Genomic DNA, 19,491 nt, shown 5'->3' on the forward strand with positions numbered 1-19,491 from the left:
TTCAGACAGTATTTGTAGGCATATCCCATCTGCTAAGGATAAAATAAAAGTAAAAATAGTGGATGTATGGATAAGGCAAAGAGAACTGCATGGCACACTCCTGTAATGAAAAGCTTTAGGAAGCAATGAACAACATCAACAACAAAGGCATGAACACAGGACAGCTTGGGAAAGACAAAGGAAGACGTAAGCAAGGTCAATTTGGCTAGGAAGGAACCAGAGATCAACAGTAATGGTCTAAAGACACTCAAGGACTGTAAACACTAAGTAAAAAAACTATTTAGGGTGATGTAACTAAGTATAATGGAATTCAACTGCAAATGGAAAATTTAATTTGGTGTTAGGAAAACACCCTGAAAGGTCCGCAGACCTCTTGTGGTAGTTTCTTGCAGAAAATCTTCAAAGCACAACTATCTAAAGCATTATGAGACAAGTCTTCAAACTCTTTTTATAAAATGCATTCCATCTTAAAGAACAGAAATTGTTGTAACTATGCAGACATGTATCCCTGTTTATTATTTCTGCATTTCATTACACTTTCCTCCATTAGCTACTCCACCATCTGCCAAGGCCTTCATAACTCAGAGCCCCTATTTTACCTAAACATGATGTTCTCAAATACCACAGAGGAAAAAAGCTCCATCAAGATCATGAAATAAAAAGTTGTAAATCCAGCTTTACAAGTTACCAAGCTTCAGGCTATTGGGAGACAGGATGATGTACCAAGGGAGTCTAACTTCCTGCTCACTGTTTAGATGTTCATCCTTATCAAATCCTCGGCCTTTGGCAGCTGCTGCAGGCAGTGATGAGATCTTTGTGTGAACTCTACAGCTCTCTCTGCAGCACAAGTCAGCATCAGGCACTGCTCCCATTCCAGACTTGCAGGTCTCAGGGAAGGCATTACACGACTGTATCACAGCAGAGCAGAAATATCTCCTCTAACAATACAAGGACACAGTACTACTGAGGAAAATGTATTTTCCTAGAATTGAGGGCAGCATTTCACAGCTGAATTATCAACCCTGACTATGAAAGTTTTCTGAGAAATGTGGCTGCAACTTTATAACAACTTAAATCCCAGGCAAGCCATCCAGTAGCACAGGGAATTCTATGTATATATGAAACTATTACACTTTTATTCCAGAAGTACTGTTGAAATAGCTCATCATTGCTATTATAGTAAATACATCATGAAAGATTTGGCCTTCAGTTGATCACTAAATATTAAACTCTAGGTAATATAGCTGTAATAATGCTCTATAATCTTTTAAAACACATATTGGAAGGATCAGAAATTACTTATTATGTGAGGCTTTTGATACCTTATGAACTCCCTATCTGCTTGTATCAGTAAAGTCTGTCTCATCAGTTACTTTTGTAAACTGCTTATTTTTCCTCATTTCTTGTTTCATTTTCTTGTACATCCTGCAAAGACAAGGCAAATTGTTCCAAATTTTCATGAGTGAAACTAGATAATAAAACACTCTAAAATTGTCCAGATATGCCAGCTGCATGGTTCATAGTTCAAAATTGACAAATGGGTGAGTTTTTAAAATTTCTGTCCGCAGCCTAATAACCTATCACATCTATTAACCACAAGTGATCACTGCATAGTTTCTGATAATTTATTTTTCCCCTTACATTGAGTTTTTCACCAGCACATACGAAGCATCCTTTGGAATAAAAAATGGCTTTGTGAACACACAGTTAGGCTGCTGAGTGCTTCCAGGGCCAGCAATCACTCCAACTTCTTCTTTCTGATTAATAATGTTCATAAAAATGAGTTCCATTTGAGATTCAAATATTGGTTTTATCCTTGCACTTACTTATCAGTGCTTTTCTCATTATTAGAAAGTTCATAATTCCAGGTTCTAAATTATATTTTTATTGAAAAAATATATTTTCATTAGATATGCTTCTCACTTTCAGGCTTTTTGAAAGTTCCTTTAATTGATCTTTTTTCTATGTATCAGAATATAAACAGAGGTGGCAATTAAAGGGAAAAAACAAAGATAATCTAAACAAAACTATAAACAATAACAGTTAAGAAATTACTGAAAATAAGTCATGTTTATGTTCACTTCCCCAAATGTTAGAGTTAACAATCTTACTGGATAACATCAGGTAGAACAATTATGTACTGATAAGACTGAAGATATTAATAGCAATTGTTTCCAATTTTTCTGAACTTAAATTAACATTAATTATTAGAACAATCTAGTCAGCCCACAAACAACAAACTGAATTTTATTAGATGTTTTACTCTAAAATCAGTTTCATACAGTAATATAATTGCATACCTAAAAACTTTCTCAGAAGAAGAAACGTTTTGTTGACCAGTTATACTGTTCCAAGAAAATTAATAACAGATCGGCAAACTGGAAAGACTTTAGAGAAGAACATAAAAATGTGTTTGGGAACAGAAAGGACTGACTGTGCAGGAAAAGCTTTTCATGCAAAAGCCATTTGATTAAACAAGATTGACTATATAACTACCTGTAAGCCTATGGTGCTGTCTGAATTAAAAGCTTGCTTCTCAGAGTTCCCTGGGATATAAAACTAAAAATATTCAGATGAGAAAAGTTTCCCCAAACAAAAAAAAAAAAAAAAAAAAAAAAAAAAAAAAAAATCACTGACAGCACAAAATGTGCTGGTTGTATTAACAAATACAAAAGAAAAATAGAAAGAAAAAGACAGAGAGAGGAATCTGTTTTCCTGCACAGTGGATCTAAAGGGTCTCCCACCATTCACAGCAAAAAGGTCGCCAGGAATGCACCCGAGAATCTACTGTAAGGAAAAATAATGTACTGGCCAAAGGTGCAGATGATCCAATTGGTTTGTAATTATGTCCTTACAAAGAAAAAATGCAAAAACTACAACCGATATTTCAGAAGCATTTTTTATTTAATAAAGCTATAGGATTTAGCTGCAAGCACTTTAAATAATAGTTCTTCAGCAAAGTGATACAATTTCTCCTGTAGTGGAGCTTTCTGATTCTCATTCTGAGATACTCTGGCAATCTCTCTTATGCACATCTATGTACATTATGATTCACAGGAAAAAAATAAGCCATAACTCGTAGATTACAAAGTTACAGTAGATCTACAGTATCAATTTATTTCTCCTTCATTATTCATGCTGTTACAGGTTACAGTGCTTATGGGAAGATAAATAGCCTTGAAGTGGAAACCTCTTCATTAAAATATTAAATAGTCATAACAAATTGTTTCTAAAACAATGCTGTTGTAGCTGACCAGATGCTTCAGAAATGAAGCCTTAATCTATTTGTTAAGAGAGAAGAGAAACTGACATTTTCCCTGCCAATATCCAGTCCATTCTACCTTCATTAGAGCTTAAATGGTATCTCTTTACTCTTCAAAATACCAGACTTAGCTGGATTAAAGACACCTTTGCTATGGTTATCAGTAGTACCAATCTATTTCCAGAAATCAGCATGGACTGACTGTGATGGACACCTTTCCCCATGCAAGTCAGTGTTCAGACAGTTTGTATACCTGTCTTTTCTAGGAGATCAGAACTGCTCTTCACAAGCTTAACCACCACGAATTATCAATTGAAAAGATATTCTGATTAAATACGCTTCCCTGTCATAGAATACTTTCAAACCTGCATTTTCAGGATTGTCAAAAATCAAAATGCAGTATTTTAAAGCATTGATAGTTTCAATTCAGATTGTCTTCTCTAACATTGGTTCAAAAAAACCCTGTATTTAATAGCTATCAAAAGCTGTTTAACAGCAAAAGTATAAAAACAGTTTATATCACAGGGAAAATGAGGAATTTGCCTGTGGGACTGATGACAAATTGATGTATGCACTGCTCACCTGGACCTGGACCATCAGGGTTACCATGTTCAGCTTTAAATATAACAAGTCCCATATTTTAAAACAGGTAAATTTTCAATTTTTAGAAACTATTACATTTTTTGTTTTCAGCATCTATTTTCTCCCTGTTAAACTAAATCTGTTTACAAATGGAATCACCACAGTCAAATGAATCAGTCTGGTACCAAAAAATATCTAATTTTTTTTTTAAATGTACATGTATATCTATATATTTTCATGGACTTCTTGAGGTAGCCTACAAAGAAATTATATGAACCAAGGATCAAGCCCTAAAACAAAATAGACTGGATTTTAGGTGACCCAAAGGGCTTTCTAGTGAACATATTCATAAGGAGTAGAGACTGAAGTTGGTAACATAATTGCTGCAAAGTAATGCAAAGACCAACAGGAGCACTTATAGCTTGTCCTCTGCTTTACAACAGTACCCAAATCTAATATTTACAGTATTTTACCTTGAAACAAAAATGATTCACATAAACATACAATAATTACATGCACTTAGTGCTTAAAAAGACATTCACAGTTTCAAAAGAATGGAGACAAAATAATCTAAATTTCAACAATCTGGTATCAGAGTTCCATTAATATGGTTCCAGAGTTTTCTCCTGTTAGTTTTACATTTACAATATATGACTAAGTTTTTAGTACTCACAGGCTTACCATCTGGACCAGGCAGACCAGGATAGCCATGATTCCCAGGCTGCCCAGAGTCACCCTATGGAGAAGCAACATGTGAACATACAAAACATATAAGCGTATTAAAATTGTAAGAGTATTTTAAAATTAGCACCTTAATCCTAACACATTCCACAAAACAGTCTCAGCAAGTCCAGAGACCTGCTATTGTGGAGCAATTCCTACAGTGAAAAAGAACTGATTTTAGGGGGCAAAATTCTTGCCAACTTCTCCCCAACCTCTTGTGCAGTACTTGGACAAATGAGTCCACACTTGGTTACAGCAGAAATTTGCCCCATCAACTTAAAAGCTTTCTAGTCTTTTAGCACTTTAATGAACAGAAATAGAAACATTTTCTATCAAATACATAAACAATCTTTAATAAAAATTCATTAATGAAGTAGTTATTTTCTGAAGAAATATCTCACTTGCTTTAGCTGAGCCTAATTCTTAACACAAAAGCACTAAAAGGCAAGAGCCAAAACTAAAACCTGCAAAATGATTAAGTACTCTCCACACATGAATTGCTGTCAAAAAAGGTATTTTTCAGATTTCCTCCCTTGCAATTATTTTGATAATCACTGTTACAATCAGATTAAAGTAAAAGAAAGGTTGCTTGCCAAAGCTTCATGTTTATGGTGAGAAAGCAGAAACTTGACATCCTATTCAACATATCCCCCCAGAGTATTGACTTTCTCTGTTTATTTTACTAACAGCTTTGATCTGAACTCAGCAAAATCCAATAAGACTTGATCTCTAAACCACTTTACTTCTGCAGGGGTGTTAAGTAGGTACTTATTTCTTCAGCCTGAACCATCAACAGACCTGTGGGTTAGTTGCAGCTGCAGGATTGTTATAAACAGGGAGGAATTAGAAGGGAAACAGGAAACTAGCTTTCAATGTGACTGTGAAAAAAGATAATTTCATATATAAACCACAGAAATGTAGTGCTGAACTAAGGGGAAGAGAATATAGAATAATGTTTTTTTTGAAAAGCATTAACAGTTATCATTTGCTGAACTAACAATAAATTACCCAGAATATTGTTGTCCAAATAAAAAAGTCCAGGTTTGGGATTTGAGCAAAAATAAATTTGATTTCAAATATGCCATTTAACAGGGAAAATTTTAACTTGAAAAGCTTAATATATCAGTTACTTTTATTGTGAAATTGCTTTGATTTAATTCAATTTATTGTACTCCATTAATATCGCAAACTCAAAAATTAAGTTTAAATTCATATGGTTCTAGAGTTTAGTATTCAAAAATTAATAAATACTATACTGAGATAACCTATTCAGTCATTAATTGGCTTCCTCTTCACTTTCTGCAGCCTTTGTGTTAGGCACAATCTTGTCACCTGTATTATTCAATTATCCCCAAACAAATATTGCAGTGCACTGTAGTTGGAAAATTGCACATAAGGCAATAGGTATAGGTCATCCAAGTTCTGAATTTTCATACTCCTTCATACTTTAGAGGAAGTAGTTTTCAATTCTTTCAAAATCATAAAATACTTCATTCTCTCTCCCTCTTTTTTTATTCTAATATGGTAAAAAGGGAATAAAAAAAGGTAGAAGACCACAGAAATTTCATTACATGAAACAATAACGATGATCTCTGTGTTGCAGATTTCAATTCCCTGATGAGAAACCTTTTCCACTTTGAAAGAAGCCCTTTGATTTGAGGTAGCTACAGCATACTGTAACCTCTTTTATGATGACAGCAGAGAAGGTTTCTATTCATTTGCCTAATGTACGACAAGTGATTTGGGGTTTTCTTGTCTGCACTTACAAATAATTCTGTAAACACTGCTTAGCACAGTTATTGAGAAAGGTACTAAAGCAAATACTGGGCATCTGAGTTTGCCATGTAAGACCTCTGCAACTCAAGTCTAGGTCTGACTTTAGTTCTTCATCAACACAGAAAGGAGGTCATCAGTACAGCTAATGTGCAACTCTTCCAATAAGCATCTAGTTAATTCTTTTACAAAGAAGGAAGAAACCCCCCTCCATTAGAAGACTTTTGTTTGAAAATCATTTCATCTTCAAACAATGAACAGTGTAACATCACAGGTCATATACTCTCAACAAGACAGGACAGAGACTTACTTTGGGGCCTGGAGGTCCTTGCTTTCCTGGTGGACATATGCAGGGGGCAGGTGTTGAGCCTACATCACTGGGACCATTCATGCACTAGCAAGAGTGAAAACAGCCATCAGCACATAGCAAAAAGCAGCCAACAAACACATTGGATCACTATGTGAAGCTGACTTTCCTCAGGCTGCCTTTCACTTAGGTCTTGGCATTCACTCCCTTGTTCAGCTGGAACTTCTGCTTATCTAAATATTGCCCTCCAAATAGTTTTCATGCACAAAATCATTTTATCCAGAATAAAAGGAAAAAAAATAAGTACCAATATTGGGCTAATACCTGTAACTGTTTTTTCACAAATATTTTGCCATATAGTTTGATGATTTAAAATCTTGCAACATGAAAAACACTTCTCCTAGATATCTATATTCATACTTTCAAGTGTGATCAATTCTCAAATACAACAATTTAATTTAAAAATGTGTAAAATGATGTAATACATAATATGTACAGCATAATGATCCCAACCATTGGCATGCTATTGTGTAGCAAGCCTGAAAAGAAGATAAACCCCAATTCTCCTACCTCCTAGGCATGTGTTCCAACTATGAAGCTACTTGAGGGGAGGCAGGACACAGCTGCTACCACTGACTCCTAGAGGTCACTAGTCCTGGTCCCAAGAGTGTCCATCCACAAAGACCATCAGGTGACCTCCTCCAAACCATGCTTCCTGCAGCACTAAACACTAAACCCTGGCAGATAACATGACCCTCTAGAATTTCTTTCTTTTTTTGTGATATTTACCTCTCACCATTAAGCCCCACATGAAACCTCAGTGCTTTACTCAGGCAGGCAAGGGGAGAGCTACTAAATCAAATCTGTCACAGGTATATTGTACTAAATCTTTATATTGACTTTAGATTCAGTAAATTCTTTTTCACTCATGCACCCTAACCAAACAAGTTCTTAAACCTATGGAAAGGCAAAAATCTAATAATCCAAGCTGAAAAAGAAAGATTTTGTATTTATTATCTAAAACTTTCCATATATTTTACTCATATTTGCTAAAACAGCAACACTTTTTAAGATGTTTCTTGAATGGAATTATTTCTCAGGGTCAAATGATGGACCAAAATACAAACCCATGTTTCCTTTGCAATGGTACAAGTTGGGAGTTGCAGCAAGGTTAGGGAAGTTGTCATACTAAGTCTTCAGATAAGCTCCTGTTCAGGGAGTTCCCAATATCACAATGCAGGTGACAGGTACCTGACTATGCATACCCCCATCCCCCTGAAAATAGCAGCAACTGAATTGAACTGGGGGGAAACATCCGACCGTTTATTCTAATAAACATGTGTTTTTTCAGAAAAAAATATTTTTTATTTGTCTACTGACTAGAGTTCAAGCAAGGGAAGTCCAGCACTCTTAAGCTTTGCAAATCACTGCCCCCTTTTGAAAATGAAGTGTATATTACCTAGAATATTAAAAAGCTTATAAAAAGTCAAATACTACCTTAAAATGAGTTTGAGTAGTTTAGGATTGAGCCTACCTCTCCATTCTGAAACAAGAAGAAACACAGTTTAAGAGTACAGCAATATTTACAAAAGAAAATCCATTCATTTAGAAACATTATCAAAACTTCTGAGCTGTAACATTCAGGAAATCATAATCCAAATTTTAGACTTTCTGAGACTTATGTGCAGATGGTATCAATACCTATGAAATTAATTTAGTTAACTGTGTTTAATGATCTTTCAATGGGAGTTATCTGTAGCAATTTTTAAAAGACAATGGCAGATATAATACTAAACCATGTCAGTATTTGCACGCTAAATGTTTAGATTTGGGTCAAACCTTTTACCAGAAGTAACTTCTCATCAGAAATACTCTCTGCTTGTTCATTCATGTCAGAGAATGTACCAAAATATTTCTGAAATCTCTGCTCTCTGCCTGAATCCAGCATCTGGGAAAACACAGAGCAGCACAGAGGCAAGGCTGGCTTTTTCTCACTTTCCTGTGACTGCATTAGAGTCTGCTATCAATTGATTTTTATTCCAGGACCTGAAATACCATAGAACAATCCAACTCCTAATACTTGAGCAGAGCAACCATGAAATTGTCTGTCTTAATAGTTTAGTAGCCACGATGATCTGCACTGTCCACAGGAGTATTCTACTGCACACAGTCACTGCAGATTTCATACACACTCTGTGGACACAGAGAACCTCCTCTGTATTCAATTTTCAGCTTAAGTAAACCCTAGAGAAAGTTTTAATTTTCCACGGATCATAGAAGGAGCCTAAAATTACTATGCAGCTAGGTACCTCTGGGAAAGGGGATTAATTTGGGCTGTAATTAGTACACAAAGCCTCTGCTTATTTCTGGAACTTTGACACAACCACACTGACAGAATACAACCACAAACCACATATTCCTCCTTGAAGATCATCCAGAATTTTTATTTTCTGAAGGACTCCAGAATTTCATGGGCAAAGTCCAAATTTAATTTTAAAAAACAGACAGTGAAACTAAAATGGCAAAAAGCAATCTTTTGGCTCCAGCTCCTTGATAATATGCAGAGAACATAAGATATGAGAGACTTTTTAGTGCTTGCTTTCTTATTGCAAAATATTTTCAATTTGATTACTTTTCATACCCTACTTTTAATTTGTAAAGAGCAAAAAGATAAGTGGTGCAGTTAAATAGCCATGTATTTTATTTTCTTCAAGTTTTAAAGCTGATTTTACAAAAGTACTCCTGCACCTGTTAGTTCTTGACAAACAGAGTTCAGAACAGCTAATAATCCATTCACCTACTTGTTGCTTGATTGAAAGTTGAAAAAGCCCTGATAAGGATGCAGTAGAGACACTGGCCCAAAAGAAAAAGAAGAAAAACAGACTAGCTGGCAATACACACCAGTCTGACAAAAAAGAAAATCTGAATGCTGGATATTCAATGGTTCTATTGTCAAACCAGCAAAATTACATACTAAATCAAATCACAACATGAGGAGTGTGTGTCTACTCAGTAAGACACTGGCAGCTGATAATCTTTAGCTCAGTTTGTTTTAACCACCAAAGAGTATTTGAATCTGCATGTTTAAATCAACCTCTTGCTTATGCTTTGAGATGGGAACTGAATGCTTAAATCCTGCTCTGTCAGTCATGACTGGCTTCCAAATATGTTTGTATATGTTTTACATTTCAATGCATAATTAACTGTAAGAGGACCAAGAGAGGGCCAAGGGGTCCCCATAAACTTGCTAATTGTGTACATGAATCATAAAGTCTTGATTTTATTCCTGTCTTGTACTTAATGTGGTTCTTGAAATCGTGGAAACATTTCAGATAATGAGATATTTATCAGCATGGATATATCTAATGGGAGAAGGTGATTTAGAAATACAGGTTTGCTGGCTATGTACCAAAATTTCACAGATTAAATGACCTGACAAGTAGCAAGGAGTATCTTGCTATCAGATAAGTAACTATCAGAAAAGTTCAAAAGTCATATTTAGAGAATTTTATACTGAAAAAACCTAGAAGTTTTATTATTCCATAATGCTTAAACTGAAGTTTTAGGGGAGAATTCTAACAATCTTCTATACTCATATATATCGAATTTACACCATTAAATACCTAAATTGAAACAGTTTGTAAAAAATTTTGTGAGAAAATAAGGCTGAAAACAGACAAGCTTCGTGTCACTTGATATTGCCCAGGTAACAAATATATGTGTGCACCAGCTAAATCAACATATATAATTTATTTTAAAACTTGATTAAGTCAGCTTTAAACAGTGATTTGTAAAAAAATGCCAAGTAGACCTCAAAAGGTTATCTATCATACTCACAAATCCTGGGATCTCACAGACTGTTTCTCGATTATTTTGCTCTGGGTCACAGTAGATTCGTAGTTTTTGTATATCAAACTGCAATTCAAGACAAAAACACTCTTCAGAGGTGCATTCACTATGGTTAAAAATCAATTAAATATACAGAAATATTTTTAGGCTATTCACAATGATGAATATGTGCAGCCAATTAAATGTACTATAACAGAATTATTTAAATAAAAATAATAAATCCAAGAATTAAAAAAAAAAAAGCACACACAGAAATCACCATCTGTATTCCCTGCAAACACAGGCAGCACAAACTACATTGGCTGCCAATATCACTGAGGAAACAAGTTAATAGCACAGGCAAGCCTAATCTTTCTCTTTACCTTAACAGACCTGGGAAGATGCTTCTACACAGACCTGCTCATATTAGATGTAGGATTAGTAAATTGTGGTGAAGCATCTGAAGGCATCCCTAATGCTTAGTGTTTAGTATACAATATAAATCTTTAAAAAGCATTGAATAAAAACACTGGCATCAGGTAAACAAAAGTTTTTTCTGTACTCCTTTGTTGCTACATTCCAAAAAAACGAAACCACTGTCAGGTTTTCTAGCATAAACTACATCTGCAAATCAAGGAGAAAGAAACTTGACCAAAATTTTCCTCTTTTGCCAGCATCACCCATGCACTGATGGAAGGACATCATATGCAAACATCAAGTAGAGAAAATTCCCTACTTTGAGACACTCTCACAAATTCAGGCAAACATGCTGCATCAATTTTGTCCTTGGAATAAGTGAGACCAGTCAAGCATCCATGACACAGGATACATCACTTGTGCTAAGTTCTCCTGACCATTTTTATTCTCCCTTAAGTATTACAATTGTGTATTCTAAATTTCAATCTACTCTAAGTTAGAAGAGGAAGCCCAAGAAAACAGAAGCCATCTATGCAATGTTAACCTACAACAGAATTACTGAATTACTGTAGTTTTTTTTGCCTACCTGTACCGTTTCTTCCTTCCCAGAATACTTTCCTATTTGGGTTAGGCCACTGATGTAAATACCTAAAACAGGATTTAATGGCTTTGTTTCAATTTCTTGGCCATCTATATACAAAGTTACAAAGTCTTCTGTTACTAAGAGACGAATTTGATGCCAGCCTTCATCAAACAATGTCTAAGAAAAATAAAGAAAACAGCACTGTTTAACACAAAATGCCTTCGATTTAAATAATGAAAAAACTGTACTTTAACAATCAAACTGCTGTCAATGGTTGAGATGATCAAGGCTGTAAGTTTTATACACAAATAATTCTAAACTATACAGGCAAATAAAGTATTGCTAAATAATATTTTAATTGAAAATACGACAATTGGTAATAATTAGTCCCTATTTCAGAATTACTTTATAACTCACACAGATTTTTTTAAATTATATGACCTTTAACATGCTCAAACCTGTATTTGTTAAAAATATGCAGCCAGAAGCCTATTTATCAACAGTAGTATAATGTCTCATACACTTTAGATCATCAATCGTGGTGGAAAAAAATTGGTACTTGTGATAAATTGATAAGTGATAAATAATAATAAAGGTTTCTTTCAGAAAAATGTTCATTAAGAGTGTATTGACACTTATACTGTGTTTAGAGATAAACAGGTCTAAAAAAGCCATGAAATAATTGTTCTCCATAATAGTAAGGTAAGCATGGAGAAACAAAAACCAAAACAAAACAAACAAAAAAAAGGCCATGAAAGTTGTGTTTTCATGGTGAAGTTCAGGGATACTTGGGACTGCATAAACAAGACTGATTTGTCTGTGCAGCTCCAATAAATAGATAAATACAAATTGATTATTAACTTGAAACTGAATTGTCTAACAATTTTCAGTAAATAAGTTTAACATTTCTTAAAAAAAATAAAAAATTACTTTGCCTATTAATGATTATTAAAAGGTAGAGAAATTTTGGAAAGAAAAAGCCAAAATTCTCCATTCAGTAGAAGAATAAAATACCTCTCCCTAGAAAAAGCTTAGTAGTTAAGACCTATTCCTTGGATAGAGTCCTTCCTTCACTGTGGACTTATATTTAAAATTCCTTCAGCCTGATTTGGAGTAGAGATTTGAATTCAGGCCTCTGCTTCCCAGAAAAATTGAACCCACTTGGCCATGAAGTGCTCCAGCAGCAAATCCTTCCCTGTCTTTTTTGTCTGCTGAATTAGCCCTCCCTGTTCACTTCAATAATACTCCCTGTGGCAGGAAGGGCAATCTCTGGGCTGCACATATTCCTGCTATAAATGCAAAAATAAGGTCATTCAATCTCCATTCCTCTGCCTCATCTGCAGCTGAGTGGAATACTTCACTAGAAATTACTGAAGAAAGACTGAAACACAACCTTCAGATTGTTCTAGAAAACAATAAAACTGGTTTGCTCAAAGAGGGGAATAGTGGAGTAATGTGTACTTAAATTATTCCAGCATGACAGTGACATTCTACTTACCTTTACACGAGGTGCAGCAAATCTAATAACTTGTGTGCCGTTTATTAAACTTGTTGTAGTGAATGATAATGTTTTCTCTTCTCCATTAACAGTGACTGCTATCTGTGGTCTCTTATCTAGACTCAGGATTCTCCACAAATCCCATGTCTTTTTTACTTTAAATCTTTGAGTGGAAACAAACACATAGGATGGAGGGAGACCTTCTGGAAACACATTCCTAAATAAGGGGGAAGGGTGGAAAAAAACCAGGACAATAATTGAACATTCATATAAATCTTAAAATAAGTCCTTCTCGTTTAAAGAAACAAAAAAATGTTACTGAATATAGAAGCATATTTATAAATTCAATACCTTGTTAATTCTGAGAGGTCAACACGTGAGGTTACTTCATAAGCTTTTGCATTAGTGGTTGATATTTGAATTCTCTTTTTAACCTTTTTCTTCACACCTAAGCCCACAAGAATGTCAAATCCTTTTTCATCTCTAGCTGCCACGGGAATTCTCGTCGGACAAACAGATTCTACAAATAAGAAAAGTAATATATGCAACGGACAATCCAAAATAGGACTTAAAATTTCCAAGAAAAGTAGCCTCCCACCCAACTAATTTTTTATCTGCCTTTCAAGAAAAAAAAAGAGAACTGAGAACTGTCAGTTAAGCACAACATGAGAGAAGTGGTATGCAGGATCCTCAGGGACATGAAGCAAGAATATTAACATGTCATATTTTACTTCAATTACATTCACACACTATTTTGAATTGTCACTAATTGTAGTTAAAGGGTATTACAACATCTGGCTAATAAATATATTGAATTTCATTTCTAAAATTGCATGGTTCCAAAATTATATAAAATTATAGATGTTAATTTCCAAAATGCACTAACAACTTGAATTCAGCAACCCTCCCAACTATAAAATCAGTTTGAAAATGGACAGTTAAAATGATCTCTGAAATATATTTTCATTTTATTTAATTCAAAATGGACTCTGAGCTGTTTTGTCTGTTACACTGAAATCTGGTTGAAATTATTCTCACTGGAAAAACAGTGTGGGATATATTTTCAGTGGAAGCATAAGTTATCTTGGTTAATTATCTTTACACAAAAACAATGCACCTAAGTAGTCTCAAACAAACAAAAAAAAATAAAAAAGGAAGGACAGCGAAACTTAAAACAAACATTGGGATAACAAATCAGTGAAAATAAAGTTTTTTGTTTTACTAAAATGATGCTAAACTGTTTTTAATAAATGTTCTGATTAATTTCCCACTGTTTCTTCAGAGAAGCATCAGTTCATAGACAGGGAAGAGGTTAGGCATACATTCCAAAGAAGGGGTGGAGAGTTCTCCTTTCTCCATCTGGACCAGCCATGAGCTGGAAAACTCATGTCTCTGTGCCAGAGACTTATCAGCTCAAAAGTCTAGACAGGCTTCTTTTCATAACATCAGCAACACTGCATGACTCCCCTCCTAACCAACCCCAGGGCAGTCAGAAGCCACCCCATCCTGGTGGGAGAGGCAGGATATATATGCTCTAAGAAAATTCTGCTCATTTTCTGCACAACCTGTTGTGGGAAAGGACAATCCATCCTAAGAGACATGTCACAGCAGCAAGAAGCCACATAAACTCCCCTTAGTTTTCTTTTCCTGCCCACAGCAAAATGACACCTGACTTCCAAATTAAAAATAAATTATCTGTCTGTTCTACAAAAAAAGAATTGCAAGAGTTCTACCCACATTTTAGAAATTAAGATGCCTACCTCCTTAACACTTCCAAAAGAAAAAAAAAACCACCAAGTCAAACAAAGCTTTTCTTCTTATTCTTCTCAAAACACTGATTAAAGCCAACATACTTATGCTATTAAGTATGAGTAACAGCAGGTTTTTTTCAGGTTTCTTCAAGTGTTCATTGTTATCATGGAACTATTTTCTAAACTCATTCATTGCAAAGCTGGATAATGCACATATCACAATTAACAGAGACTACAGATAATCACACACATATACTAACAAGTACAGGGTCTCATCAATTAGAATATTAAAAATTTGGTGTAAAATCAAAAGCTAAAGGCAGAAATAACAATATTTTATATAAGAGGGCCATTATTATGGATCAGGGTCAAAATAACTGTTCCAAACCTACACCAACCAAACAAATTAGGCATGTATAAAATTACACATTAAGAAACATTTTTTTTCTTTCCAGTGGCACATTGGTGAATTAAATAAAAAATGCCCAGTCAAGTAGATCCTTTCTGGGTCTTCTGGATAATCTTCTGGCAGGACTATTTAGATAACTGAGCCATTATACAGCATGCAGAAATCAGTGGCAAAATTAAGAGCTGTGTTCTGTTGGAAATACGTTTGTATTTCCAGTCCATAGCACCAGTCCCTTCAACTCTCTAGCCTCTTCTGAAATCTTGCTGCCTTTTAGTGTTTTTTCATAGTTTTCAGATGCTTATGCTGCTTCCTAAAGCATGAAATAACTATATAATGTCAAATCCCAGTATCTGGGAGAAAGCACCTCTTCTGTGTCCTCCATGCAAACTTCTGAGGTCTGCACTGGGTTTTATTTTTAAATGCATCTTTTTCCCTATAGCATATTGATAGTACAGGAACATTTGACTCTCAGAATAAATAATAAATATCAAATATTCCTTAAATCTTTGGCTCAATTGTGGCTGACAAGTTCAGGAAGTTTTTTCCTTTCATGTACTTTAAAACAAACACTAGAGTATGCCCAAAAGGCATACTAGAGCCCACCACTTGCAAGCCTGTTCCTAAGAGCAATACTTGCTCCAAGAACCACGAAATCTCAGCCTCCATTGTCAGAAACTGCCCCTGTGGCCTTTTATCTATGTTCACTTAAGAACTGATTTTAAAATTCCATAGAGTAAAAGACAGCTTTTTTTTTAGACATTTACACAAAGACCATGAAGAGGGAATTGCAAAATTTTCTGGCAGTTTCATGTGGTTGATCACAGTCAAACCATTGGCCCTAATGGAAATTCCTCTCCATCAGTCAAAATGAATCTTAGCAACATGATAACCATAAATAAATCAATCAATCAATAAAATAATGCACAATTTAGTTATAAAAACTCCAGTTTATCACTTTTGGAGTTCACCTGCTAAAGATGTTAGAAATGAAGCTGCCAAGTGGCTTTGATTGCTCTGCAGGAGAAGCACCTAAATGCTAAAAACAAGGGAAGTGCACTATGTAAGGGAGACAAAGCAAAGGGTCACTTCAAGTCAAAGTAGTCAACATTCACAGATTATTGTTGTGATTCACATGAAATACCACAGATGAAATTTAAAGGATACTAGTTAACTTGATGCTGAAAGCTGAAAATCCATCTTGATGAAATATAATGGCACTTCTTTTAAAACTTTAGTCAAAGAAAATATTATGTTTATTTAGTGTTTATTTAGAAGAATTTCTCCCTGCATTAGGTTCTATTAAAGAATTTAGCTCCACTTAGCTGATTTAATTTTTGGACTAACCACCTTATTACATCAGCCACAAGGAATTACTATGATTTTCATTTAATATAGCAAGAAATAAACACTAATATCCTCAACAAAAGTACCACCATATTTTTAGAATGAAGTTGATACTCATAGTGAGAGCAAACAAAATCTATTTTCCACTCTTACTAAATACAGAAATACAGTACAACTGAAACAGGACTTGAATCAATTCTGGATAATAAAACATGTACAAAATACCACTGACATGTAGAGTCTGAGTGATACATTTTAGGAGCAATTTGTTATCTTTTTTATATATAAAAGAAAGCCATTGTTTTACAAGATTTCAGAAAACTCAATGCAGTAATGCTGTTAGCATTCTTAAGTCAAAGAGTCACTTTACAATGTTGATCTTGGCTAACTCTTCTATAAAATTTTTCTAAGAAACATCATAACTGCTTGCTACAACTCCAGACACCTACTCCACTCTCACGAGTCCCCACCTGGAGTGCTGTGTCCAGCTCTGGAACCACAACATAAGAAGGATGTGGGCCTGCTGGAGCAAGTCCAGAGGAAGCCACAAAGTTAATTAAAGGCTGGAGCCTCTCTTGTGGAAAAAGACAGAAAGTTGAGGTTGGAGAAGGGTATGGGGGGACCTTAGGGAAGCCTTCCAGTACCTAAAGGAGCCTTAAAAGAGAGCTGGAGAGCAACTTTTTACAAGGGCATGTAGTGACAGGATGAGAGGGAATGGCTTTAAACTGAAGGAGCTTAGGTTTGGATTAGATATTAGGAGTAAAGTCTTTACTGTCAGGGCAGTGATGCACTGGAGCAGGTAGCCCAGAGCAGCTGCCCCTTCCCTCAAAGTGTTCAAGGCCAGGTTGGATGGGCTCTAAGCAACCTGATCTAGTGGAAAGTGTCCCTGACCATGGCAGGGGAGTTGGAATTAGATCATATTTAAGGTCCCTTACAGTCCAAACCACCTTATGATTCTAGGATTTTTGCCAGGAGACTTTCTTCTGGGTTTTTCACTACATACTACAAGTATGTGTTCAGAAGAACTCCTGCTGCAATGGCAGGCTGTTCTCTCACCTCCCCAGAAGAAATGCTGGATCATGCCTGAGTATCAGCTGCAACTAGGAAGTCAATAAAGCAAACTCCATATTCTCAGCACTATGAGAATTGCTGAAATATTTCAGTGTATTCAAACTTTACCAATGAAAAACGTTGGGCTAGGGCTAAAGGATACACATTGAAATTAAACACATACTGGGTTAAAACATTGTATCTTTCACAAATATACCCCTTTGACAGAGAAAATAACATTTGAGAGGAATCTCCAAAAACAAGATCAAAAAGAAAGATCATAGTAGAGAGTATCAGATCCCTTAGGTTACACTAATTATGTATTTTGCTTGTGAAATTTAAAATTATGTGTTCAGAACTACATTTTGCATACCTAAAATATTTTATAATCACTTACCTTCACAGAGTTTCTGCTTTATAACTTCTTTAATTCTTGATATTGCAATATAGTCTTCAACATAAAATACATAAGTTGATGATGGTTTATTTGCAATAGCTTTAAGTTCATCCTCCTCAATTTCTGAGCCAACACCAATTGCAAACAAAGTGATCTTATTTTTCCTTGCTTCTGCTGCTACATCTTTGACTTCATCTTGGGACTTTCCATCAGTGAGAACAACTGCTATTTTTGTTAAAAATCGTGAAGATTTTGCAAAAAGATGGTCAAAGGCAAACTGAATAGCCCTTCCTGTTCTTGTATTTCCTCCCAGATAGTGTATGGACTCCATTTCCCTGATGAGGTTCTCAGTGGATTCATGAGATCCGAGGGGAATTTCAAGTACAGGGTAATCACTGTACTGGACAACTCCAACTTGAATAAACTTCGGCCCTATGTCAAAATTTCTTGTAATATTGACAAGCCAACTTTTAATTATTTCAAAGTTTTCTGGGCCAACACTGTAAGAGCCATCCAAGATAAAAACTAAATCTGCTGGAGCAGTTCTGCAACCTAATAAAAAATAAAACAATATTTTAATGAATCCTTTAACCTTCTTCCTCCACAGTAAATGTTTTTCCTATCAATTAGCCTTTATATTGGGATCTATACTGACAAATACATTTCAGCTGAAAAAAAATTAGCAGAGTTCATCAGGGCAAACTTATCTGTAAGACTGCTTGTGTAAGCTACACAGACCCAATTTGGTATCTAAAAGCCACACCATTTTCTGGTTTTTACATTAGCACCAATAAAAATTATGAAACATTATGGAGTTCAGTTCCTTAGCTGACAATTGCATTCCATTCAAAAAACAAAAAGAGATGAATATATATTGAGTCTTCTCATATCTGATCTGCAGAGATGATAAATATAAACACTCCTTTTTGTTAGCAAACCAAGCACACTGCAGAGGAAGGCTATAGCCTGAATACTACAGAATCCTTTTATAAATACATTTTAATTGACTTTGGACACTGCTACACAGCATTTACAGAACAAGTATTATAAAATCCTGTCTCAGTTAAATGTTACTGGTAGTATATTCTGATTTTTGCAGAAGTATACAGTGAATGAGCTCAACCTCCAGAATACAGAATCATGTAAGCATTTAATAACTAGAGTATAACTGCATGATGACTTAGGCATGGATTCAGCAATCCTAGCTGTAATTATAAACTGAGTTTTTAGCCTAAATTGCCAACTACAGGGCATGGACAGACACAAGCATTTCCATAGGAAAGTCCTATCCATGCTACATTCCCTGGCAGATGGAGGGAATAACCTTCTAAAGGAGGGAATCGCCTTCCATTGACTGTGAAAGAAGTTTTGATAACTGACACATGAACTGCCAAGAACATGGCCAAAAGCATGAGGGATTATTTTGGTTTCATGGCACATAAAGTCATGGGGCTTACTATCCTTTTGTTTTCTGAAAATCTGAAACTCCACCACAGGAAGGAAAGTTTTACCTTTCCCTGAAATCTGCCTACAGACACTTCTGATCAAGACAAAATTTCACCTTCCT

The 19,491-nt window shown here is 35.1% G+C and overlaps 1 protein-coding gene across 1 annotated transcript in view; it reads right to left on the reverse strand.

The window, feature by feature from the left end:
* COL21A1 (collagen type XXI alpha 1 chain) overlaps positions 1-19,491 on the reverse strand; it is a 78,397-nt gene that overhangs the window by 45,693 nt on the left and 13,213 nt on the right. The window contains exons 3-10 of the mRNA XM_079299155.1: positions 17,925-18,476; positions 13,325-13,493; positions 12,974-13,190; positions 11,479-11,652; positions 10,485-10,562; positions 8,182-8,190; positions 6,651-6,734; positions 4,518-4,580 (exon numbers count right to left, since the gene is read on the reverse strand). Of these exons, the coding sequence (XP_079155281.1) occupies positions 4,518-4,580; positions 6,651-6,734; positions 8,182-8,190; positions 10,485-10,562; positions 11,479-11,652; positions 12,974-13,190; positions 13,325-13,493; positions 17,925-18,476 (1,346 nt within the window). The remainder of the gene's footprint in view (positions 1-4,517; positions 4,581-6,650; positions 6,735-8,181; positions 8,191-10,484; positions 10,563-11,478; positions 11,653-12,973; positions 13,191-13,324; positions 13,494-17,924; positions 18,477-19,491) is intronic.

Source organism: Erithacus rubecula, assembly GCF_903797595.1.
Source record: "Erithacus rubecula genome assembly, chromosome: 2".
Lineage (NCBI taxonomy): Eukaryota > Metazoa > Chordata > Aves > Passeriformes > Muscicapidae > Erithacus > Erithacus rubecula.